Below are 26,591 nucleotides of genomic sequence, written 5' to 3' on the forward strand. Positions count from 1 at the left end.
TAAACGGGATCATTCTTTAAAATCAATATTTGCATTTTGTGATTGGCATCAAACTATAGGTCACAAGTTTTGCAAATAGAAATTATTTTTGCAGCATCTTGCTTACAATTTATATGGGTGCATTTATGTAATTTCAATGAACATGCTACGCTCCATTGAACGGATAGAAGTACACCTTAATTTTTTGTTGAAGGTTGATCCCAATCTCTTGTATAAAATTTATTGACCATCCAAACTCACAAAATTGGAGAAATTGAGAGTAAACAAGTGTCAATTTAAAAGGAAAAATTAAGGTAATGAAAAAAGCATTATGTGCCTGCACGCTTGTCCCCCCCCCCCCCCCCCCCCCCCCCCCAAAAAAACATACGTATGTATGGTCGAAAGGTGGCACCAACTCCACTGAGTTCTTGTAAACCTAGGGAACATGCCATTTGTCCGTATACTTTTATTCTCCTTCAATGTTGAAGAGTCATGATATGCTTCAAGGTCACTATTATGATTCTCGTCGTCCTCTAATGGGCCTTTCTTGTTGTGTATGTGTGGTGTAAGGGGAGGGCTTTATTACCTTCAACTTATGTGAATCCATTGAGAGCTTTCACATGCTGCTTCCAAGCTACAAGTGCTCTTTATGCTCCTTTTCCATCTTGTCCTCTCTTGAAATGCACTGATTGCAAGGTTCTACAAAACAAGGGTAAGATAAGCACGTGCATCACCTCTCATTAAAACGATCGAAAGCTTCCTCAACTAGCCCTTGCTGGGCATATCCTCCTGTAAGAGCCCTGGAAGAGACCACATTTGGAAGGAAAGCCTCACTTTGCAATCGATGAATACAACCAAGAGCTTCATGGTCCATCCATGTTGGGCATATCCTACAATCAGTGGACATCCCAAAACACAAAGCTCATTCAAAAATTTGTTGTGCTTTCATTGAGATTAGCATTGGCTCCGGTCCGCTCTCATGTGACGGTCCGCTCTCAAGTCACATGATATGTTTCTTTTGTTTCCATAGGTCATAATTGACTTTCAAGGACAATAATGAAATCCCTCTCTCTCTCTCTCTCTATCTCTCTCCAACTATAAACCCACCTTTGAACAAGAGAATCACACCCTCATATGCTAGAGCCCCTTGAATCGATCCGTACTATCACCTCCATCCAGCTCAGCCATCATTCTCTACGATACAAGAGAGGGAGTTGGAGCACCTACAAGGAGTTTCCTCCACTACCCAAAGCATCATACTCGCACAAATTTTGCATACTAGAGCTTACTTTCCCCACATTTTCAGCCATGAGCTCTCCCTACACACATTGCTCTTGCTCTCCCAACCACGATGTGGACTTTCAATTGTGATGCCCATTTTCGCAATCCTTGAGCATCAAGAGTCGCTTATCAACCTCAACCCCCATGCGATATGTTTCTTTTGGTCCCTATGGACCTTCAAGGATGATGATGAAATCTCTCTCTCTCTCTCTCTCTCTTTCTCTCTCTCTCAGAGGCTAAATAGAAGCCATGGTGTCCCATTAATCTAGGCTGCGCGGATGTGCTCGTTACCCAAAAATCCCACTGTTATAACAATTATCGAATTTCACCATGAAAGGTCAGAATTATCATGACGTATATGAAAAGTACTTTTGACAAGATACCTTCACAATCACGGTACCAAAACTAGCTCAACGAAATTGGCTGCTGGCCAGTGCCTTCAGACAGAGCTAGGAGAAAGCACAAAACATTATGTACACTTCTGCAGCCACGCTCCCATCTTCCCCCCAGTGTAAGTGCACCCTAAACTGGCTTCACGATTTAAATATGACAAGGGGAAAGTTGCTATGAATGCAGCAAAGTACTGTACAAATGAATAAGCTTTTCGGCCATACTCGTCTCCTGACGGCACCTTACATCCAGTACAACGATGACCAAAAAGACAATTGTATACATGGGTGTACTAAGAGAGGTCAAGGAAAAAACTTGGCCCAAAAGAGGCCAAGCAGCTATACATAAAAATTTGGAAAGGAGGGTACAGGAACAAAGCAAAACACTTCTTGTGAGATGCTTTTGACGGAAATGATAGATATTCTGCACTACTCTTTGAGTTCTCGGGCATCATCAACTTCCTTCTGCCTGCAAAGAGTTCCAAACCAATCTCATTATTACTTAAATGACCAGTTCATTCTGCTACAACTAATCAAATTTAGTTACCGTAATGCTAAGAGACTGTCGAGCTGTCTAACTGCTGAAGCCGCCGCAAAAATGGCCATTTTTTTAACCTGGGCATCATATACAGATGAATTTCTCAAATAACTACGTACTTACCTGTACTACCATACAAAATCATTATCAAAGAGGGGCTGTCTTACATTTATTGAAAACTAGCACCCCCATGATCACCCATATGCACAAGTAGCAACTTGCACACACATGATAATAGAATCACTAAGCAAAAGCAATTATCTTTGAGTAATTTCCTGTCTCCATAACATTTACCCGCCCCAAAACAACACACAAGTGTCTAAGCATCAAACCTCCAATTTGTCCTCCTTTGCTCGATGGTCTTTTGGCAGCAATCTGTACTCCCCAGCCAGATCCACACATTGCTGGACATTTTCAGGTGCTACAAAATCTAGCGCAACCTTGATGCAAGACTGCATGCACAATCATGTTATCAAATCTCTCTCTCTCTCTCTCTCTCTCTCTCTCTCTCTCTCTCTCTCTCTCTCTCTCTCTCTCTCTCTCTTGCAGTGTATGGGACATCCCCACTGACATAGCTAGCACTGTAGGGTGACACAGCATGTTGGTATGGGCAGATGACATCATGGTTTTAGTCACATGGTTTCAGCATGGAATCATGGATAGATTGGCTCCGTTCCAGTACTCCTTGGATGCGCCCTCCCTATCTCTCACACGGACAGAGATAACTCATACTTCAGGATCTGATTCAGCTAGATACCAGGAGCACATGGATACAGCCGGCACAAGAGTTGGGCACGAAAATGGCTTTCTATAGAGAGCATCTTCTCCAACTCACGGAGGACGGTATTGTGACTAGGCCTGCATACATGGATACACTCTTATCTCATGGGATACGGTGTGCTGTTGGGCATATACGCACATCCTCACATCAGCTTCAGATTGAGACTGGCCGATTTCGAGGGGTACCAACAGAGGCTAGGATATGTCATTTATGTCGCCTAGAGCCAGAGACAGAGCTGCACTACACATTGCACTGCCCGGTGTAGGCCGCTTCCACTATTTGTTCAGAGAGGGTTTTCAACTATTTTCTAGAGTCATGAGATACGAGGATCAAAGATGTCTTGGATTGTTTCTACTAAAGTTGCACAGACATAGAGAGAGCTTGTTGAGGACATCACGGGAGAGCCAGTCTCAGACTCGTCAGCAGTTGCAAATCCCATCAGTTCCACTAGCGTTTTCTATTTTAAGCCCTTAGTCACGCAAATCCAAGCACCTACGACAAGATCCCATCAGCATATCAACATCTAGGACCATTGTATCAACATTTGAGCAATCTCAAGCAAATACCTCTCGAGCCATAGAGAGAGGGGGCGCTTGGAGGGGGGTTTGAGACCCCATCTAGTGTTAGTCTTCTTTCTCTCCTCTCACAATATCATTCTTTCTCCTCTCTCTATTCTATTGCACATCTCTCTCATGAAGTAAAAGGAACCTTGATGTGCGCATTGAGCGCTCATCCTGAGTTATCCCCTTAAATCACTTCCACAACATATAGCATAATTTCAGAATTAGTTTTACTGACACTACCTGATGAGCTACCTCCAGAGAGACCAAAGATAAGATTGATGTAGAAATTGTGGGTTTGTTGGGAAGCTTGCCCGGCCCAGCATATAATTCCTATAAATGAAGACCTAGCGCTTGCAGAATCAGGCAAAAGAGTGAAGTGATAGAGGGGCTAGCGATGGGTGTAGAAGAGCCCACGAGCAGAGAGAGAGAGAGAGAGTGAGCACGAGCGTTGTTGCAGAGAGAGGGAGAGAGGAGATCGTACGATTTCTTAGTGTGTTTCTTGGGCACACCGCTAAAAGCCCTATGTTTTATTATTATGTAAGGGTACAAACTTATGACCATTTAAATGGCATTTGGGTGTGAACACACCCAAGTATAAAAGAATGAAAAAATGAGTAAGAGAGGCTATAAGAGGGCCTTTAGACCCAACAACCTCCCACTTAAAGGCCCGATGTGGTACCTTTAAGTAACTCCCACTAAGTGTAAGCAATGCTGATGTTGTGTCTTAGCAAGACACTTAGTGAGAACATCTGCAGGGTTATCCTGTGTCTTGACCTTTGTCAGTGTGACAAGGCCATCATCCAATACCTGTCGTATAAAATGGTACCGCACATCAATGTGTTTGGTACGAGCATGGAACATGGCATTCTTAGCCAGGCATATAGCACTCTAACTATCACAACCAAGCATTGGAGCATATGCAAGAAGACCAAAGTCTCTGACCAACCTGCCAAGCCAAATAGCTTCCTTAGAAGCCTCTGTGACTGAAATATATTCAGCCTCTGTAGTGCTCAATGCCACAATCTTTTGTAACCTTGAACACCATGAAATAGCACCTCCAGCAAGTGTGAATACATACCCACTGGTAGACTTTCTAGTGTCAAGATCACCTGCCATGTCCGAATCACAGAATCCCCGCAATGATAGTGTACCCTTGCCATAACATATACATGTGTCCAGTGTACCTTTTAAGTACCTGAATATGCTCTTCACTGCCTCCCAATGTGGTTTGCCAGGATTAGACATGAACCTGCTAACAACTCCCACTGCATAAGCAATGTCTGGTCGTGTAGCAACCATGGCATACATCAATGAACCACAAGCTGAAGCATAAGGAATGCCTTTCATAGCATGAGTAGCTATATCATCTTTTGGGCAATCAAGCTTGCTAAGCTTTGTGTGCGGAGGTAAGGGCACACCAAGAGGCTTAGCATCAGCCATATTAAATCTCTCAAGTACTTTCTTGATGTACTTGTCTTGAGAAAGGAATAAAAGACGCTTCTTTCTATCCCTCGTAATACGCATACCCAAAATATGTTCAACTGCACCCAAATCTTTCATCAAGAAAGCTGAATTCAGTTCCTTTTTCAAAGCTTATGCTTGCCAACAATCAACATGTCATCCACATATAGGACTAGCACAATAAGACTACCATCAGGAGCCTTTTTAGTGTAAAGACAGTGATCTGCTTGACTGCGTTTGAAACCATGATTGAGCATAAAAGTATCAAACTTTTTGTACCACTGTCTAGGAGCTTGTTTCAGCCCATACAAGCTGCGTTTTAGTTTGCATACCAAATGCTCTTTCCCTGGAATGACAAAGCTCTCAGGCTGCAACATATACAGCTCCTCATCCAAGTCACCATGTAAGAGAGCAGTGATCACATCCATTTGATCAAGCTCCAAATCCAAGATAGCACATAGAGCAAACAACACACGGAGAGTAGACATCTTCACTACAGGTGAGAAGATTTCCTGGAAGTCAATGCCTTCCTTCTGTGCATAACCCTTAGCAACTAAACGCGCTTTGTATTTGGGTTTGTCATCAACACATTTGCTCTTATAAACCCACTTGTTAGGAATAGCTTTCCTACCTTTGGGCAAATGCACAAGCTCCCATGTATTATTTGCATACAGTGATTGCATCTCGGATTTCATAGCAAGCTCCCACTTTTGTCTTCACAAGACTGGGCCTCTTTGTATGTAAGAGGCTCTCCCTCATCAGTCAACAAAACACAATCCAAAGATGGCTGAAACCTCTCAGGTTGACGTCTCTGACGTGTAGATCTCCTCACCCAATGATCTACATTTGCCGGTAACGGGTCTACATCCTCAGGAACGATTCCGTTATCATTTAGCGGCTGATTTTCAGCATTTATACCCTGCTGTAAATCATTTTCAGCCTGCTGATCATTGTGTTCTACCCCATTTTGTGCATCTATTTGTTGTCCATTCTCTTCTGGCTGTTGCACAAATGGTTGCTGCTCATTTTCAGCATCAATAGGCACCATATTTTCAGCCAAGGAAGGCTTTATGGCTGGCTGGTCATTATGAAATTTGACCCTCTTTTTATCATGGTCTACATGTGTAGCATTTTGGAGCAATTTAGCCTCATTAAATACTACATCTCGGCTACGTACAACCTTCCTGTAATCAAGTAGCCATACTCTGTAACCCATCTCACCCTCATCTCCATAACCCATGAAGATGCCTCTGATGGATTTCATGTCTAGCTTAGTCCTCTGATCTACAGGCACGTGCACAAATGCCTCGCAGCCAAAAACACGCAAATGGTCATATGAAGCAGGTTTGCCAAACCAAACCTCTTCGGCATGCCATTGTCCAAAGCACGATTTGGAGAACGGTTGCATACATGAACTGCAGTTTTCAAAGCCTCTCCCCAAAATTCTTGCGGAAGATTAGCTGTGGACAACATGCAACGTATCCTCTCACAAATTGTGCGGTTATATCTCTCAGCCACGCCATTAAATGATGGATTATAAGGGGTTGTTAACTCCCTTTTAATACCATGCATCTCACAAAAAACATTAAATTCACGTGATACATACTCTCCCCCATTATCTGTTCTTATGGCCTTTAACTTGAGACCCTTTTGTGTGGTAACAAAAGCATGAAATCTTTTAAAAGCGTCAAAAACATCACTCTTCTTTTTAAGTACATACACCCAAGTCTTTCTACTGAAATCATCAATGAAAGATACAAAATAGCGTGCACCACCATGTTAGCTCACAGGCATAGTGCAAACATTTGAATGTACTAAATCAAGAGCATGCAACTTTTTAGAGACACCAGACGAATAAGAGAACTTCACTTGTTTACCATAGATACAATCTTTACAAAATTCAAGGCAAGGACCTTTTACATCAAATCTCCCAAGAGAGGAGAGAGCCTGTAGTCCTTTCTCACTCATATGGCCAAGTCTCTTATGCCAAAGTTCCATTGAACAATGAACTTCAGCCATAGTAACAAACTTGCCAGGTAAGGCCTTGCAATGCAAATAGTATAAAGTTCCCCTTTTGTTGCCCTTCACAATCAACATAGAACCCTTTTGTATTTTCCAAGAGCCACCACCAAAAGTAGTGAAGTAGCCCTTTACATCCAGCTGCCCAACTGATAGCAGACTCTTCTTAATGCCAGGCACGTACCTAAAATCATGCAAAACAAGTTCTTGGCCATTTTCCAAAGCCAAGTGAATGGTGCCAACACCCTCAATGTCACATGCATAGTTGTTACCCAAGTAAACTTTACCCAGGTTACCTGCAGGGTATGTGGCAAAAGACTCCAAAGAAGGAGTTACATGAAATGAGGCACCATTGTCTACTATCCAAGACTAGGACAGCCCATCATGTGTTGAAAGCAAAGCGTCAATAAGATCTAGCTTCGTGATATACATATCACTTGCCATAGCCACAACATCATCAACGACACTCGAAGCTACGACAAGTGCTTCGTCCACATCAACAATTTCCTCTATGACCACACTAGAGGCCACATTGACCTTGCCAACATCCTTGGAAGAAGAGGAGGTGTCATCATCACCTTTAGCATCTTTTGCATCCTTCTTCTTCTTACCCTGCTGCTGCTTCTTCCTCTCAAGCTCTTGCTTGTAAAATCTGCAATCAGGCTTTTTATGCCCTTTGCGTCCAGCAAACTCTAATTGTGGGAGATACCTTTCCCAATTAGATTGCCTGTGAGAGACATAGGCTCTCAACATGTCCTCTAAGGTCTGATTCATCCTCTCAGTTTGTCCGTCGGACTCAGAATGGTCAGAAGACAACATACTCAACTTCGTCTGAAGATGAGCGAACACATCTCGCCAAAATCGGCCAGTGAACTTAGTATCTCGATCACTGACGATATCCTCTGGGAGACCATACAGCTTATAAAGCTGATCAATAAATAAAACCGCCAACTCATGGCTTTTTACTGTCGACTTCGTTGGTATAAACTTCGCCATTTTTGTGAGTCGATCGACCACAACCCAAATAGCGTCATTGCCCTGACTAGTATTAGGCAAACCAACGATGAAATCAATGGAAATACTCTGCCACTTGGCATCTGGGATTTCCAATGGGTGTAGCAGGCGAGCTTTCCTAAGGCGCTCTGCCTTATTGACCTGACACTAAGCGCATCTCTTCACATAGCTCTCTATGTAAGAGCGCATCCTTGGCCAATAGAAATATCGCTTGACCAAAGCCAAAGTTCTCTGGATGCTTGGGTGCCCAGCGCTAGGAACATCGTGGCATTCGCACAAAATCCTTTGTTGAATCTCATCGATTTCCGGCATGCAGACTTTACCATTTCTGAACAATAGTCCACCTCTAATGGAATATTGTCGCTGTCTCGTCTCTCCAACAAGACTTACTCGAGTCTCCGGACCACCCAAGCCTGTATGCGAGTCATGCCTTGCTTCGACCTCGTTCCATATCTTGCCAAAATGGCCATCGGAGCGACATAGCCCTCGGAGAGGGAGATAGAAATCCGTCGCGATTTCAGCCATAGACAAGGCATTGACCTCAAGAATCCTGCTGAGCGCATCGGCAACTCGATTGCTAGATCCTTTTCTATAACGGATCTCAAAGTCAAACTCTTGCATAAGCTCAATCCATCTAGCCTTCCGGCCTCTGAGATCAACTTGATCACAGATATAGCGCAAGGAATGATGATCTGTCCATGCAACAAACATAGAGCCATACAAGTAGTGCCGACATTTCCTCGGGGCATGGACTACAACGTAAAGCTCCTTTTCATACGTTGGATAACGCATCTCAGCGTCAGAAAGCTTCTTACTTTCAAACGCGACAGGACGTCCATCCTGGTATAATGCCACACCAATAGCATAATCACTAGCATCCCTTTCAACCACAAACGGTTTGCTAGGATCCACAATGTGCAATATTGGCGCAGTAGTCACCAAGTGCTTTAGTGTCCGAAAGCTCTCGTCGAGACGTTCATTCCAGACAGCAGGGGGATTACCTTTACGACGAGGACCCGAAGTCTTCGGCCCTTTCACCCCTCCTTTTAAAAGTTGCGTAAGCGGATCAGCAACTTTAGAGTAATCCTTGATGAACTTGCGAAAGAATCCAGTAAAGCCTAAAAAGGACTTTACTTGGCGTACATTCTTCAGAATGGACCAATTTCACACTTTATCCAACTTTTCAGGGTCAACGCGAATTCTATTGCGAGTAATGATGTGACCCAAGTACAGAAGCTCTTTCTTAAAGAATTCACACTTAGAAGCCTTAGCATAAAGCTTCTCAGTTCTTAGTACTTCGAGAACAGTACATATATGCACTAGGTGCTCAGACAAACTTCGGCTGTAAATCAAGATATCATCGAGAAATACAACAACGAAGTTGCCTAAAAATGGTCTCAGCAGATCATTCATCATCTGCTGAAACGTAGCTGGAGCATTGGTCAAACCAAAAGGCAAGACCAAAAACTCGTAGTGACCATAACGCATATGAAAGCCTGTCTTAGGAATATCTTCCAGTTTCATCCGTATCTGACGATAGCCTGATCGCAGGTCTATCTTCGTAAAATACAACGCTCCATGGAGCCGATCTATCAGATCGTCCATGCGCGGGAGCGGATACTTGTTCTTGACAGTGAGTTTATTCAACCCCTTGTAATCCACGCAAAAGCGCATTATCCTTCTTTCGAGAAAGTAGCACTGGCGCTCTGCACGGGGATTTGCTAGGCCGAACAAAACCCCTTTCGAGATAATCCTTCAGCTGTCGCTGAATCTCGTCCTCCTTGGTTTTACTAAACCGATAGGGTTGCTTTGAGAAGGGCTGACTACTAGCCACCAACTCAATGCCATGATCTACTCCTCTCAAAGGCGGCAAGCCTGGAGGTAGATCATCAGGAAAAACATCCTTGAAATCAGTCATGATTTCGCGGATAAGGTTGGATTCGTCGGAATCGCCAAGTTCAACAGAAGAACATGAAACATTTTTACGAAATTCAGTGACAGAAATACCAAGCACTAATGAATCAAACCAAGTAGATAATACACATTGATAAAAGTCAACATCAGAAGACTTTATTTCTTTATACATTTCCAAAGCAGTAACAATTGGTATTGCAAAACCATTATTTATAGACTTCTGATTACAAAGCGACACAGATACATGAGGCATGTTCTGCTTAACAAAAACAAGAGAGTGATGTACATAGTCTATATACAATGAGTCTTGTTTATCATAAAACCATGGAATTCCTAAAATAACATCTGCATTGTCCAGACGCATGATGTGGAAATCCAAGTTCTCTTTGTAATCAGCCAGCTCGAGCGACAAGTCTGGAACCATCCGATTCCATACATCCATATCCACGCCACGAGCCATCTTCACGCGATACTCACGGTCACTGCCCTGCGTCCGCAGGTTCAGTTTCTGCACCAATTTTGCATCCACAAAATTGTGTGAGCTTCCATTATCAGGGAGTACGATCACGTCGTGACCATTGATCTTCCCGAGGAAACAGAGAAGATCGTGCTTACCAAACACTTTGGTGCTAAGAGTACAATTTGTGCATGAACTGTGTGCTAAATGATGGATTTCAACTTGAACATCAGAGTTACCTGAGATCTCGTGAATCTGAACCGAAGGACAACCTTGCGGTTTCTGCGTCTTTTTCTTTTTAGGGCAATCCTTGATTTGGTGACCCGTCTGGCCACATCCGAAGCAAGCCTCCTTCTTCACTCCATCAACAACTGAAGCATTTCTGGCTTTCTTCTTTTCCTGAGAAGATCTCGGTAGTGATTTAGACTTATGCTGGAATCGAGGTCGCTTCCTCGAAGCACCCTCACCGGATTGATAGTCTGCAGTTCTTTTCTTCTCATAATTCGCTCCATTTATCAAATGGAACGTCCTGGCCTTCGCCACTGCATCCTCGACATTAGTCGGGGCTTTGTCCTTGATTAAGGCCCAACGGTAATCTTCATGTAAGCCCAGCAAGTACATGTGCACGACGTGTGTGGAATCCACCTTGCAAAAAGTGAGCGCCTCTTTGAAAGTTGTCGTATACTTATCAAAAGACAGAGTTTTCATCAAAAGACTCTGCAGTTTGGCGTAAGCTTTCAAAGGGTCCATTTTGGCGAAATCCCTCTAGAATTTCACGCAAAAGTCAACCCACGTCATAGGCTTCTCTGTCATGTCACGCCACCAGGTAAGCGCCTTGCCGCGCAGATAGAGAGGAATCCTCCGTTCATCATGCTCCCAATGGAGATCAAAGTATGTGGTCCACTGGTGCAACCAGTTATTTACGGCCAATTCCGTACACTCCTCTTCACCTGAGAAATTTGTAGTTTTGTACGAAATTGTAGCAGTCAGACCACTCTGCGAACGCCCAAAAGCAGCAATCTGCGTCCGCAAATGCTGGAGATGGGTTTCACCCTCGGAAATACGCGCAGTCGTTGACTGAGCCATATTTTCGAGAGTAGAAAGTCGAGAACTGAGCCCCTGTACGACCCCTTCGAGAGAGGCCAAGCGAAGGATCGTATGAACATTCGCGTTTTCCAGAGCGGTAACACGTTGGTCGAAACTCTGGAAAGTAGTTGTAATCCATGTATAGAGAGCATGCGTGAATGGAATTTGGATGTTACCTAGCGCGTCGTCACGCTGCACATCTGAGTCGGAGGAATCCATGGCGAAGTGCGTGAAAATCTGAAAAATTCACGCAAAATCGAGTCTTTTCTGCACTTTTCGATCGTGAATAGTCAAAGTTTGAAGAGGGAAAGAAGGGCACTTTGGCAAGATGAGTGGTTGAATAAATTCAAGTGGCTCATATATGACAATGAGAAGGTGAGATTGTTTTGTAGTTTTTGCTTGGATTACCCACATTCTAAGAGTGCGTATGCCAAGCAAGGATCCAAAAACTTTAAAACTAGCAATCTCAAATCACATGCATGTACGCAATGCCATCATGATGCACGTGATGCAAAGCTCTTTGGTAAGAGGGCATTGAAAGAAGGTTTGAAAAAGATGCATGTTACACAAGAAGATGCTTTGCTAAATTTGTTTAAAGCGGCCTTTTTTATTGGAAAGAACAATTTGTCTTTTTCCTTGTACCCATCCTTGCTTGAGCTAATAAGAGACACGGGGGTGCAATCCATGACCTCTCTTTACAATGATGATAAGGCATGTTCCGAGATCATTTATTGTATAGCACAATCCAAGGGAGGAGACTTTAGCAAAAGTGAGAAAAAGTCCTTGGTTTGGCTTGTTAGTAGATGAATCTACTGACATTTCTTTGCATCACCACATGATTGTATACTTTTCCTATTTAGACCAAGGATGTGTGCCTTGTACTTCCTTTTATGGAATGGTGCGTACACATGATAGCACTGCTAAAGGCATTTATGATGTTCTTATGCTTGAGATAACAAATGCCAAAATAGACACTAGTAGGTTAATTGCTTTTGGTTCAGATGGGTGCTCAACCATGGTAGGCCGCAAGAAAGGTGTAGCAACCCTCTTGAAGATATTTAACCCTAGGTTGACTGCTATTCATTGTGTTGCGCACCCCACAAACCTAGCTAGATACTTCATCCTTTATGCTAAGCAAATTGACCAATTAATAAATGGAATTGCCACTCACTTTGCCAGTAGTTCCAATAGAATGGAGAATTTGAAAGAAATTCAAGAGGAACTTGATTGTGAGGTAGTGAAGATGCAACGGATTTTTGAGATCCGATGGTTAAGTAGACATGCTTGTGTGGCCAAGATATGTAGATCTTTGGATGCTTTGCTCCTCATCCTATCACACGAAAGGCAAGATTTGTATGGCATGCTAAGTAACTTTGAATGTATATATGCTTTGCATTTTCTTGCTGACATTCTAGGAAAGATTAGTGACTTGAGTAGACGTTTCCAAAAGGACTATGTTGATGTCACTGCAATACATGGGATTGTACAAAGCACTATATTATGCATTAGAGATGAATATCTAGAGGAACGAAATGTTGACCTCAATGCATCTCAAAGAGGAGTGGGAGACTATCCTATCATGCCAGACTATGGATCAGAAAATGGATTTTTGCATGCCTTGCGTTCTTCATTACGAAGTGATATGTTTTTCAGTCAAAAAATTGTCCGTGGCGTTGAGGGAGGTGATTTGGTGCGTGCATTGGAATTTCAATCCAAATATGCTCAAAAGTTGTGTGAATGCTTAGAGAAAAGATTTGTGGATAATTCTATCACGAGGTGTATAAAAATTTTGGTTCCTGCACAACATCCAATGCATGAGAAGTTGCTAAAGGATTTTGGAATTATGGAATGCTCTGAAATTGCATCTTTCTATGGGGATGAGAAGCTTGTAAAGGGGAAGAGGTTTACTCCTCTTATTGATGGAAATGCGTTTAAGGATGAATTTAGAAAATTTAAACGTCAAGCTACAATTGATTTTGCCAAAATGGGCCTTTGTGAAGTTGCTTCTTTGCTTGCGAACAATGACAGTTGGAAAGATATGTATCCAAATGTGTTGAAGATTCAAATTGCCTTGGTTCAATGTTGTAGCACTGCTGTATGTGAGCGTGGCTTTAGTAGTCGAACAAAGATCAAGAGCAAGTGGCGCAATAGAATGGAAATAGAGAGTTTGGATGCACTATTAACCATTTCTATTGAAGGTGATGATGTGACGGATTTCTCTCATGCAATGGAGTTGTGGAAAAATCTTGCAAATCGCCATCTTTTTGCTCCTCATGGAATGGAAAAAATTGATGTATGAACTTGGGGACGGAGTTAGCTAATGCTTCCTTTTGCTTCTACCTTGCGACTAATTATCTACCCTCTTGCTCCATGATTCTCAGTATGACTATTGCTTTGAGGCAGTTTTGTGCACATCGCCATCTTTTTGCTCTCCCCATGGAATGGAAAAATTTGATGTATGAACTTGCGGATGGAGCTAGCAATGCTCTCTGTGGCTTCTACCTTGCCACTAGCACATTGTAGCCTTGACACGTGAATTATAAGCCCTCTTGCTCCAAGTTTCTTAGTATGACTTTATAGCTTTGAGGCCGTTTTTTGGCTCCAATGTTTTGTTGGGACTCTTTTTGTTGTCACAATGATGTTTTACTTCACTTGAATGAAAATATCTTTTTTCTATCATCTCTTTCTGTGGATCTTACATACCCACCTCTAATGGATGATTTATATCTTGATCTCATTGTATTAAGAGTGTTAAATTTTGTCAATAATTTGTTCAAATAGTTTCTAGATGTAAAATCAAGTGACTCGATGATTTATATCTTGATCTCATTGTATTAAGAGTGTTGGAGCCTTTAAATTTTGTCAATAATTTGTTCAAATAGTTTCTAGATGTAAAGTCAAGTGACTCGATAATGAATGGCCTTAGGCTTGTAACACTCTTATGCTAAAACCAATCTTGTTGCATTGTTGAAGGGAAATATGCCTAATAAAAAAGCATACAAAAGGAAAAGTTCTACTCTTAACCAAGGTAAAAGGGTAGTAGCCGGTTGAAATTTCTACATGCCGCTTGGAAACTTTAGTAATAGGAAAATGAGCCCTTTCCAATTGAGAAATTTCCCGAACACTGGGTACAATCCCCTTCACAATGCTCTATGTCACCCATCCTATGGCGCATCAGAGATGTCCGTTCCCGGATGGTCGGATACTTCTTACTGATGCTCCCTGTCACCAATCCGTTGTGACGCATCAGAAGTACCCGTTCCTGGTGGCCTTACAGATATTCCCTTTCACAGTGCTCCTGTCATTACTTTGAATGACGCACAAAGGATACTCTGTACTCGGATGTCTCCAGTGAAAAAAACCCTCACTTAAAATTCCAATAATTCATTTAGAATTATTTTTCCTTGGTGTTTCAAGCGAGAAAACCCTATCACTTATAAATCCACTAATTCATTTAGAGTTATTTTTCTGTCAAATAAAGCCAATTTAGCAACATCAGCCTCGACAATTTGCAGATTCATCGCGACAAGATCACCAATAGCATCAGCGTTTTCAGTTTTCAGCATCAAGACACCTTAGCAGAAGTCCCGAACCTCGCAGATCTCACCTTCCCGCAACAAATCCTCGCCGCACGGTCAGATCCAACGTTGTTTGCAAATCTGCGTTTTCAGCACGTCGTCGTTGCATCGTCGTCATCGCCGTCGTAGAGTTAGAATTCAGTAGATAAAGATTTGCAGATTTCAGCCCTTAGCGTTTTCAGATTTCAGCCCGTCTCGTCGTCGTCGACATCGTCGGCAAGTCCAAGCATTGTAGAGATTTGTGCAATCAATAGTAGACCACTACCGCCATAGAGAGTGGGGCCTTCGGAGGAGGGTTTTGATAACATTCTAGTGTCGGATTCTTCTCTCTCTATCTCTGAGTGTCAGTACCTTCATTCAAAGTGTTTATCCACTTGTTTGTGCACTCTCTCATTAAAGGAACGGAAGGCTCTCCCTTCCGTAAGTAAAAGGAACCTTGAGCACAGTTCGGAGCACTCATCTTGATCAAAGTTCAACATTCACTTCCGCTACACCTTACACGCAGAACTATAGCAGAAGCTTGTCCACGTGGCTCAAGTGTAATGCGCACGTGACAATGGGTACTAGGAATTTAAACCAACTGGGCAAAGTGGACACTTGGCAGCTCTGGAGCCATTCTGCAAGACACCTCACGTAGGAGGGGATGCCCAAAATCGATTTAGGGCTGTTGGGGCTGATTTTGACTTCATTGAGAAGCTATTGTGTGTGTGTGTGTGTGTGTGTGTGTGTGTGTGTGTGTGTAGTGGGTGCATGTTCACGGGTTTAATGGAAAGCTTGCCTTCTCCTTTGTCTTATGTAGCACTATGATTCCGCTCTCGTGTACCTCTCCCCTTTTGAATACAGAATCATGATGCACTGCTCAAGGGCTATTCATCTATATGTACAGTTCTATGGGTTTATGCGTGATTGCCGAGGCAAGAGTCGCTTGCACAAGTGCCAGATTAGCTAACAAGCAAGTACAAGTTGATAAGTCATAGGACAAGCGGCCCTAAAGGTGCATTCGGCACGCAAAACAGAGAATTGCAGCTTGCTGTAATTTTTTGCAGGTTTAGGGTTTTGACCCTTTTTGATGCCTTAAGATCCCAAGAGCTTCGGGGAAGATAGGGAACTATCAAACAGGTGTTCTGATTCCGCTCTCGTGTACCTCTCCCCTTTTGAATACAAAATCATGATGCACTGCTCAAGGGCTATTCATCTATATGTACAGTTCTATGGGTTTATGCGTGATTGCCGAGGCAAGAGTCTCTTGCACAAGTGCCAGATTAGCTAACAAGCAAGTACAAGTTGATAAGTCATAGGACAAGCGGCCCTAAAGGTGCATTCGGCACGCAAAACAGAGAATTGCAGCTTGCTGTAATTTTTTGCAGGTTTAGGGTTTTGACCCTTTTTGATGCCTTAAGATCCCAAGAGCTTCGGGGAAGATAGGGAACTATCAAACAAGTGTTCTGGTGCATTTTAGGGGCTGAAAACAGATAATTCAGCGTACTGTATTTTCTTGCCAGGTTTGCAAAAGTGCTCTAATGTGCGTGGAAAGTCACCAATCACATGGGGATTTTCTTTGTGAAGCCTTCTGTTGTCGTTATGCTGCTGAAATTGGGCTAGAGTAGGGAATTTTCAGCCCAATAAAAGTGGGACAGCTCGTAGAAGTTTGCAGGTTTTCTCAAAGTTTAATTGAAATAAAGAAATACCAAAAGGGGTGCCAACCTTTAGGGCCAATAGGGTGTCACTATCTACTTGGGAGCACTCTAGCTACCAAGTCGTGATTTGTTTTCAAGTGGTGAATTCCAGTTACACGATTATTCGTGAAGTTACTTTGCGTCATAAAGTAAAGGTAAAGTGAATTAACGTATAGATAGGGTGAAAGCCAAAGTCTACTGCCCTTTACTGAGGCTACAGGTCGGTTCCACTGTGGGTCCACCATGACCTATGACTACTCATCAATGGCCTACTCAAATGCACTTATTTGGCTATCTTTCATTTTAAAGAAGAAAACAAATTTATAAGTTGATATAAATTAGCAAAAAAGGTATATATATTTCTCAATTTGTTTTCTATTAAGTTGTGATAATCAACCGGCTCTTAATCAGTTATCCTCAACTGAAAAGCTTTTTCATATTGTCTGAGTTTGTCGGAATAATCCTTCATGAATTTTTCATTCACCCACTTTGCATCCATTCTTAACAAATCCTTGAACTTGAGTACGTGCCACAATTCCACTTCTTGTCGTTGTTCGTTCCTTATGAAAAAGCATATGTTCCGGTTTTATGATTTACTTTGTGTGTTCAACTTCAAGGATCTCCAATGATTAGCTCCTATGGCATTGATCCCACATAAGGCTTCAATAAACTTACATAGAATGCGTTGTATATCTTCTAATGGTTAGCCTATAGCATACTTCATTGATCATCTTGATCACCTTAAGGGTCCAAAGCATCTTTTTGACATCTTCAAAAAAGATTTACTTTGCCATGAGCTTTGCTTTAAGCTATTCTTATTAATTTTAGCAAGACAGAATCATCTTCCTTGAGAGCCAAATGTCTGTGCCACTTGTCTGCTTGCTTCTTTTGGTTCTTGAGTTGCTTTGATGGTGATTCTTACTTGGCTCATTGTTGTTTTTCACTCTAAAAGAAACTCATCAGCAACGAAGATTTTATCTTTTATGCGGATGATGTGTGGAGGTATCATCCGTCCTTGCATTATCTCATTTGGAGCTTTGCCTGTATATGAGTGTAGCGTGTTGTTGTAGGCAAACTCCAACAGAGGGAGATACCTTTTCCACTGCGATTTCTACTCAATAACATAAGTTTTAACCAAGGTGGAAAGGTACGTAGTGTACGGTATGGTTTAGGTACGTACGGAACGTACTTCCGTACTGAACCAACCTTTAGGTACGTGATACGTACGTACCATTTGTAAAAAAAGAAAATTACACTAAATTTAAGTTCACAGATGAGACCGGCTCGTAGGGCGGTAGGCGTTGGCTTTCACCCGAAATTCTTTACTTTAGACACACACAGAGTACTTTGCAAAGGTAACCTGTAACGGGAATTAACGCTTAATCACACACACGGCTCGGAAGCTAGAATGCTCCGAGCAGACACCAACAACCTGTAGGCCCCCAAATTGGCGCCTCTTTCGGTATTTCTTTATTTTTATCGAAGGGAATAAAACCTATGATCTCCCACAAGCTGCCCCGCACAATCTAGGCTAAGAAACACCTGTTCTGGCCCGATTTCGGTAGCATAACTGTACTAGGACGCTTCACAGTCAGTATCCCCACACAATAGGTGACTTTCCCGACGCATATGGACACTTCGCAAAACCTGGCGAGAATCTGCAGCACGCTGAATTCTCTGTTTTCTGCCCCGAAAATGCGCCAGTTCACCTGTACAGCGGTCCCCTTGCGTCCCCGAACCTCCTGGGGGTATTAGGGTCCGTTTAGGGCCGAAACCCTAAACCTGCAAAAATACACAACAAGCTGTAATTCCCTGTTTTGGGCGGTCGCATCCGTAGCAAGACCTTGAGCTCCCGCACCTGTAGGGCTACTTGCCCTTTGAATCGGACGAGATTTCTGGCGTGAAACCTCTCCAAATTCACCTGTACCTGCGGGGGATTAGCCGCTAGCTAATCCAGTACCTGTGCAAGAGGCTCTTGCCTCGGCAATCGCGCATGAACCCACATAGCTGTACATTGGTCAAATGAAAAGCCCACTAGTGGGGCAAAACATACTGCTCATAGGGGAGAGAGAGGGCAGTGCGTAGCGTGCAGGGCATCACTCCTGGCACCGCACTGTACATAAGAGGGAAAGGAAGCACTCCATAGCTCTTAACCTGTGGCAGATTGCATAATGAGGCCTCTCCCAGCTTAAAAATCAGCGCCCATTTTTCTGCAAGAGGCAAGTGCATGAGAATTTGCCACTTGGCGCATTTTCAAGCATTTTCCCGTTTCGGGTTCGCCGCTTAAAAATATCATGACCGGTTGCCCAGTTGCCTTCGCGGCAGAGTTGTAAAATGTTCCCCTAGTCATACCGGAGGTAATGACGCGAACACATTTCTCGGCCCAAAATAGCAGTTCCCTAAATTTTAGGAGATGCTTCCGTTGGGCTCCCACTGGTCTTCTGACCATCTATCCTCATTGGGACCGCATCCAAAAGTGCAATGTGGCCCAACCGTCGGATACTTTTTGTTGGTAGTCCCACCTTGACTTTACGCCTTAATTGAGTTCACTTCCTAGTATCCACCAACTTGCTAAGTGCGACGGGGGGACCTATATGATCTTGCTCTGAGTCTAGACATCCTCTTACCATACGAATTCCAGTGCCGACCACTTCCCGTCTGCGGGTGAATCTACCGTTCACATTGGCCATACAATGTCCGACCGTTTGCTACTTCAAAAAGAGGGTCTCAAAACAAATAAAATAAACCCCATTGGAAAGAAACCAACAACCAAGGTTAGCAGTTGCCACATCTTTGTGACATGGTTAATAACTGCCACGTCCTCGTGACATACCCCCTCTTGAAATCGCAAACGTCCTCGATTGCATACCATAAATACACGCCACTGATGATCTTGTGCTATTAACACCCTTTTATCATCGCATGTATCCGCAAGAAAGGCCGTAACATACATAGATACAAATGACTTAATGAGACCTTCATACTTTTGCCATTTCCATCTATGGCACTGAATTCATATGTACATTTTGTATACTAGCTCTATCGTTACCCCTCCTTTGCACACGTTGGGTTGGGGCATAAGTAGGCTGTAACCCAAAGGCTTCAAGGTAAAGCTGCAATACATTTGGTGACTCTGACAGTTCATGCTCTTCCATCCACTTTGCATCCATAGGCGGATAGTTCTTAAACTTCACCAAATAGCGTCTTGCAATTTGTCCTTTAACTTTTCTGTCCTTATGTGCCAAAACTTGCTCAGGTATCAAGATCTCATCAAGTTCCTCAACTTCTGCCTGATCCTCAACTGGCAAATCTTCTAGCACATCACCCACGAAGGGTCTTAGAAGACTCACGTGAAACGCATTATGAATCTTCCACGCATCAGGCAATTTCAGCCTGTAAGCCACATCGTTGATCTTGTCAAGCACTTGAAAAGGCCCATAGTAACGCATGCTAAGCTTAGGAAACAGCCGTTCCTTGCCCTTCATCTTCTTTAACCTTGCCTTTTCGAACCTTAACAGAACCCAATCACCAGGTGATAGTAGCAATTCACGACGGTGACGATCAGCAACCTTTTTTTGCTTTGCCCGAGTTTTCTCCAAGGCAACTTTAATCTTCTTATACATCTCATCCATGTTCTCAACATATCGATCTACCTCAAAGATCTTGTCCTTTGTATGCAAAATGGGAGGAACCTTTTTGCCGCCTTCAACAATCTCAAAAGGTGCTTTGCCAATAGAGAAATGCACCGTATTATTGTACGCATACTCAAGCATAGGCAAATACTGTTCCCACTTGCCCTTATTATCTGACACGTAGCATTTCAGTAGATCTAAGACAGTAGAATAGCCTCTTCTGACTGTCCATCAGTTTGTGGATGAAACGAAGACGAGAATTTTAGCATAGTGCCCATGTTCTCCAACAATCCTCTCCAGAACAAACTGGTCATGCGAGGATCACGATCACTGATAATCGATTGTGGCATACCATGGTACTTAAACACATTGTACATGAAAGAGCGTGCCATCTGATCAGATTTTATCTTCTTCCTGACAGGGATAAAATGGGCCTGCTTGCTGAACCTGCAGATAATGGTCCATATACCATCATTCCCTGTTGGCGTTCTTGGAAGATCAAAGATAAAGTCCATAGCAATGCTTTCCCATGGCTTATCCGGAATCAGTAGTGATTGTAACAACCCTGGTGCCTTTTGCCTGTCAAACTTGACCTTTTGGTAAACTATGCATGCTCGCACGAAGGCATCAACATCTCTTCTCAAGGTAGGCCAATAGAAGAATGTCTCTACCGCTTTAACTGTTGCATCAATACCACGATGCCCTGCATACGGTGGGACATGACTCTCTTCCATGACCTTATGTCGCAGTGGCCTAGTGACACAAAGTCTGCCATGCATCATCATAAAACCATCTCTGAGGAGGTAGTGCTCGTGATGTTGCCCCTCTTGTAACTGTTCAAAGATCCTTGCAAAATCTTCATCAACAGTATACAGTTCCTTCATGTCATCTAACTCATGATGATAAGGAATTGACACAGCTGAAATTTGTGGCTTTCTTGATAACGCATCAGCCACAACATTCTTCTTGCTTTCCACATGCATAATCTGGAAGTGGAACATGGAAAGAATGTTTGCCCATCGCATATGCTTTTCGGATAACTTTGACTGTGTCAAGAAGTATCGCAAGGTCTAATGATCTATTTGGACAACAAAATCGGCACCTAAGAGGTAGTGCTTCCAGCTAGAAAGCGCATGAATCACGGCCAAGAGCTCTTTCTCATAGACTTGCATAGTCCTCTCTGGCCCTTGCAAAATTCGGTTTTCATAAGCTACTACCCGTCCATCTTGCATTAGCACTGCTCCGATGCTACTTCCACACGCGTCACACTGGACCACAAATGACTTCTTGAGATCTGGCAAAACAATAACTGGATCTGAAGTCAACTTTTCCTTTAAGAGACTAAAAGCTGAAATCTCTTTTTGGGTCCATTTGAAAGTGACCTCTTTCATTTGCAATGCGTGAAGAGGCGATGCTATCTCTGCAAAATTTCTGATAAACCTTCTATAGTAGGAACACAATCCCAAGAAGCTTCTGACATCGTACACAGTCTTCAAGTCTGGCCATGTCTTGATAGCTTCGACCTTTGCGGGATCCATTCTAACACCATCCTTTGAGACTATGTGGCCCAGAAAGTGGATCTCTTCGAGGAAGAATTCACTTTTCTTAGGATTGACAAGTAACGTGTGTTGCGCAGCTCTTCGAACACAATGGTCAAGTGACGCCTATGCTCCTCTTCATTCTTCGAATACACTATCATGTCATCGAAGAACGTTCCAACAAACTGTTGATGCGAGCGGAAAATCCGGTCCATCATTCTGTTGAGCGTGGCAGGAGCATTTGTTAGCCCAAACGGCATCACTAGAAACTCATAAAGACCAAATGTCGTTCTAAACGCAGTCTTGTGCACATCCTCTGGCCTTATACGAATCTGATCGTACCCACTCTTAAGGTCTATCTTGCTGAAAATTGCAGCACCCTCTAAACGATCGAGAATATCATCAATTCTAGGAATAGGGAACCTATTCTTGATGGTATTCTTATTCAACGCACGGTAATCAATACACATGCGCCATGAGCCATCCTTCTTCTGCACTAGGAGCACTGGGGAGCAAAAGGGTGAAGAACTAGGCTGAATCAGCCCCTTCTCTAATAACTCCTCAACCTGGCCCATAATCTCTTTCTGTTGCGCCGCACTAACCCTGTAGGGAGGTCTATTTGGTGGGCTACACCCTGGCACCAAATCTATTCGATGGTCCTCAGGTCTCTCTGGCGGCAATTGCGACGGTAATGAATCAGAAAAACAGTCACTAAATGTTTGCAAAAATGCTGACCTTTCTTTATCTAACACAGATAAATTTGACTGATCACTATCTGAGACATCACGTGCAAAAATCAAGTACACAGAAAGATGATTCTTTATTACAGAAGTGATAGCAGAAGCAGATACCATAGGGACTAACTCTCCTTTAAGCTTTACATCCAAGATGTGAGTTTTGCCCCTATGCTGTACAGTGATCTTTTTGTTGTAGGCATCCAAAACTCCATGCACTCGAAACATCCACAAGATCCCCAACAAGGCGTCACAACCTTCCAGCAGCATGATGTAAAACTCTTCAGTGTCCACATACGACTGAATATGCAGACGCAGTTTTCCAATGATGGGAGTAACACACTCTCAGTGGCCAGGACATGCCAACCCTACCTCTGCTGTGTACCCATCTCTTCAGCTCTGATGCCCAGCTTCATAGCTAACTCTGGTGAGATAAAGTTGGCTTTGGCACCTGGATCAAAGAAGATGAGTGTCGTCTAATCCCTAACTTTACCCCATGCCCTGCATAACTCACTGGCATCAGTGCTAGGCCTATCACCCACCATGTCTGGCACTAAACCTGCCGTGGGTTTAGGCTTCTTGCCTTTCTGGTCTTCTTTATCCTCTGAGTCAGCTGGTGTCACCAGCGTGTGACTACTATCTATCCATTTTGTTGATTTCTTTCTTATTATCTATTTACTTTCACTTTTTGGAAACACCCCTCGGGAAATCTAATTGCCCTGCATTGCATAGCTAGTGTGGAACTGTTCAGAGGGAGTCCAGGCCTGAAGGCAAGAGAGCACTAAGGTTGGACAAGGACTATGGTTAGCCAAAGTGGGGTCATTGACTAGCCAAAGTGGAATCCTTTGCTACAGAGGCTACATTTCAGTTCTGGATGTGGCCACAGTGTACAAAGAGGGTCGGATGACCTAGAAAGATACAATGGCAGCATCTCCTAAAATTTAGGGAACTGCTATTTTGGGACCTGAAAATGTGTTGACGTCATTACCTCCGGAATGACAAAGGGAACATTTTCTTACTCTACCGTGAAGTCAATTGGGTAGCCGGTTGGGAGATTTTTAGGCGGCAACCCAGAAACGGGAAAATGCTTGTAAATGTGCCAAGTGGCACCTTCTGGTGCACTTGCCTCATGCAACAAGAGTTGGCGCTGAATTTAGGAGGGGGAGAGCCTCATTTTCAGTTTTGTCACAGGTTAAGAGCTATGGAGTGCTTACTTTCCCTCCTATGTACAGTGCGGTGCCACGAGTGATGCCCTGCACGCTACGCACTGCCCTCTCTCTCCCCTTTGGCAGTATGTTATGCCCCACTAGTGGGCTTTTCATTTGACCAATGTACAGTTGTGTGGGTTCATGCGCGATTGCCGAGGCAAGAGCCTCTTGCACAGGTACTGGATTAGCTAGCGGCTAATGTATAATCCCCCGCAAGTACAGGTGATTTGGAGAGGTTTCACGCTCGAAATCTCGTCCGATTCAAAGGGCAAGTAGCCCTACAGGTGCGGGAGCTCGAGGACTTGCTACGGATGCAACCGGCACGCGAAACGGAGCCCGAAACAGTAAATTACAGCCTGCTGTGTATTTTTGCAGGTTTAGGGTTTTGGCCCTAAACGGACCCTAATACCCCCAGGAGGTTCGGGGACGCGAGGGGACCGCTGTACAGGTGATCTGGCGCATTTTCGGGGCTGAAAACAGAGAATTCAGCGTGCTGCAGATTCTCGCCAGGTTTTGCAAAGTGCCCGTATGCGTCGGGAAAGTCAGTCAATGCGTGGGAATACTGACTGTGAAGGGTTCTAGTACAGTTATGCTGCCGAAATCGGGCTGGAACAGTGGAAATTCAGCCGAGTTTGTGCGGGGCAGCGTGTAGGGATCCACAACGTTTATTCCCTCTTTTGAACAATAAAGAAATACCGAAAGGGGCGCCTAAGTTAGGGGCCAATATGGTGTCGGTCTACTCATACAGGTGCAATCTAGCAGCCTGTATCCCTCTCCCCTTTGTTGTGTCTTGAAAGTACAGGTAAAATAGACGACTAATAATGGGTGAAAGCTAAATCAAGGTTTAAAGTAAAGTCTACCGCCCTTTTTGGATTAAACAGGCCAGTTTCATGGTTCCATTGACGGGATTAAATCACTTTTTCCCATAGAAGTGAGCCTTGGTCAGTTTGGGCTTGAAGACACGGGATCATAGACCAGACACAGGAAATTGCAATTATGGCTGACAGACCAGATGATGTGACTGAAGAGGTTTCCTCTTCACAGGGTCAACAGACACATGAAGTGGATGAGTCTTCAAGACCACCACAAACGGATGATGATATATTCAGGACCCAGTTGGCTACTGTTGTGGCTATGTTCACACAAGTAATGCAGAATCCGAGGTTTTTAGCCTTTCTGCAACCTCCTGTTCCGTCTCAGCAAGTTGGGTCACTGGACCATATTCAAAAGCCTGTTAAGGCACGAGCACGGGTGATTCATACTGCACAGTCAATGGAAACACCTGTACACTTGACGGAGAACATGCAGTCTCCACAACCTGTGCCTAAGGTGCAAGAACAGGTGGCTGAGATGCCAGTATTTCAAGCTATACCAGTTCAGCCCGCCACCTTTCAGCAGCCTATAGCTGGTTCTAATGGGCAAGGAAGCAACCTACAGGATATGCAACAGGTCTTCCCACCACCTTCAGTACACCCTGGCTATTTTGGAGGTGGATCGGTATTCCAGAGCATGGCTGGTCATGCACCTGGAAATCAGTTTTACACGCCAAGAACAGTGTTCGGGGGTGCTCAAACGATGATGCCTAACCCCATGTATGGTGTCACGGGCATGCTACCAGGTTTTCAAAGCACTCAGGGCCAATTTGGGATGCCACAAGCAAATTTTGGTATGGCTGGAATTACAAATCAGCAGCCAAATATGGCGTTTCCAGGTCAACTTAATTGTGGTCAAGGAACACAAATGAACCCTAACAGTGTTCCCATGTTTCAGTCACTTCCATATGACAATTTAACACCGCTAGAGAGGCCAACTCCGTACAAAGAAGGTGGCAAAGGTGTGTCTTTCACAACCTTTACAGGGTTTGATGACAGGAAGAAGGCTCTCTCATTCCTCCAGAAGTTTGACAAGGCCTATGCAAGGGGAAACTTTACAGAGGCTTCAAAGGTCCGCAAGGCAGCCACTTTCTTGACAGGGAATGCGGGACAATGGTGGACAACTTTATTGCTTCAAGGGCAAGCTTCGTCCACATGGATTTACTTCAAGCAGATTTTTGCAACAGCATGGTTATCTGATGACTTTGAAGCAGATGTCATGACAGAATGGCACCAGCTTAATGCTGCTACTTGCAAGAATCTGGATGATTACAATCGAAAGTTTTGGAAAGCTCTACTTCCAGTAACTTCCTATAGGTTTGTGCCATTGACAGAACAGATTGAAAAATACTGTTGTGGCCTACCCAGAGGATTGAGAAAATATTGTACGAAGACAAAAGTCACTACTTTGACGCAGCTCATCGAGGTAGCAAACACTGGCAATGGTTTGCTCAAGGGAGAAGATTGTGAATTCAATACTGGCATCAAGGAAGGATCAGCCAAGAAAAATTCAGCGAAGAAGTATGTTTCCAAGGAGGTTCCTAAAGTGACTCAGGAGCCAGCCAACGCAGGGAAAGGTAAAGCTTCGGCTGAATCAAAAAAGGGACCAGCGAAGAAATGGAAAAGACGTTTTCCTCGCAAGTCAGAAGAGCAAAAGAAGGTCCTGAGGACAGAGAACAAATGCTTTATTTGTGAGCAGCCTGGCCACATTGCTTACAATTGTCCTACAAAGAAAAGGCCAGCTGATTCTGAAGACAAGGAGGACAGGAAAGGAAAGAAGCCCATGGCTGGTCTAGTGCCAGATATGGTGGGCGACAAGCCAAATTCAGATGCAAGTGAGCTTTGCAGAGCATGGGGAAAGGTCGGGGATC

The 26,591-nt window shown here is 43.6% G+C and overlaps 2 protein-coding genes across 3 annotated transcripts in view; one reads left to right on the forward strand and one right to left on the reverse strand.

Moving 5' to 3' along the window:
• Positions 1–1,788: 1,788 nt before the first annotated feature.
• LOC147446592 (uncharacterized) overlaps positions 1,789–26,591 on the reverse strand; it is a 43,513-nt gene continuing 18,710 nt past the window's right edge. For both annotated transcript variants that reach the window (XM_086525794.1, XM_086525795.1), the window contains 3 exons: positions 2,520–2,639; positions 2,197–2,264; positions 1,789–2,118 (listed from right to left, as the gene is read on the reverse strand). In XM_086525794.1, the coding sequence (XP_086381920.1) occupies positions 2,079–2,118; positions 2,197–2,264; positions 2,520–2,639 (228 nt within the window). In that variant the 3' untranslated portion in view covers positions 1,789–2,078. The remainder of the gene's footprint in view (positions 2,119–2,196; positions 2,265–2,519; positions 2,640–26,591) is intronic.
• On the forward strand, positions 12,644–13,767 carry LOC147446593 (uncharacterized). Its single transcript, XM_086526258.1, has 2 exons — positions 12,644–13,119; positions 13,571–13,767. The coding sequence occupies exons 1-2, from the start codon at positions 12,675–12,677 to the stop codon at positions 13,642–13,644; spliced, it is 519 nt and encodes a 172-aa protein (XP_086382384.1). The 5' UTR covers positions 12,644–12,674; the 3' UTR covers positions 13,645–13,767.

Source organism: Adiantum capillus-veneris, chromosome 12 (genome assembly GCF_014529385.1).
Source record: "Adiantum capillus-veneris isolate H3 chromosome 12, ASM1452938v2, whole genome shotgun sequence".
Classification (NCBI taxonomy): Eukaryota; Viridiplantae; Streptophyta; class Polypodiopsida; order Polypodiales; family Pteridaceae; genus Adiantum; species Adiantum capillus-veneris.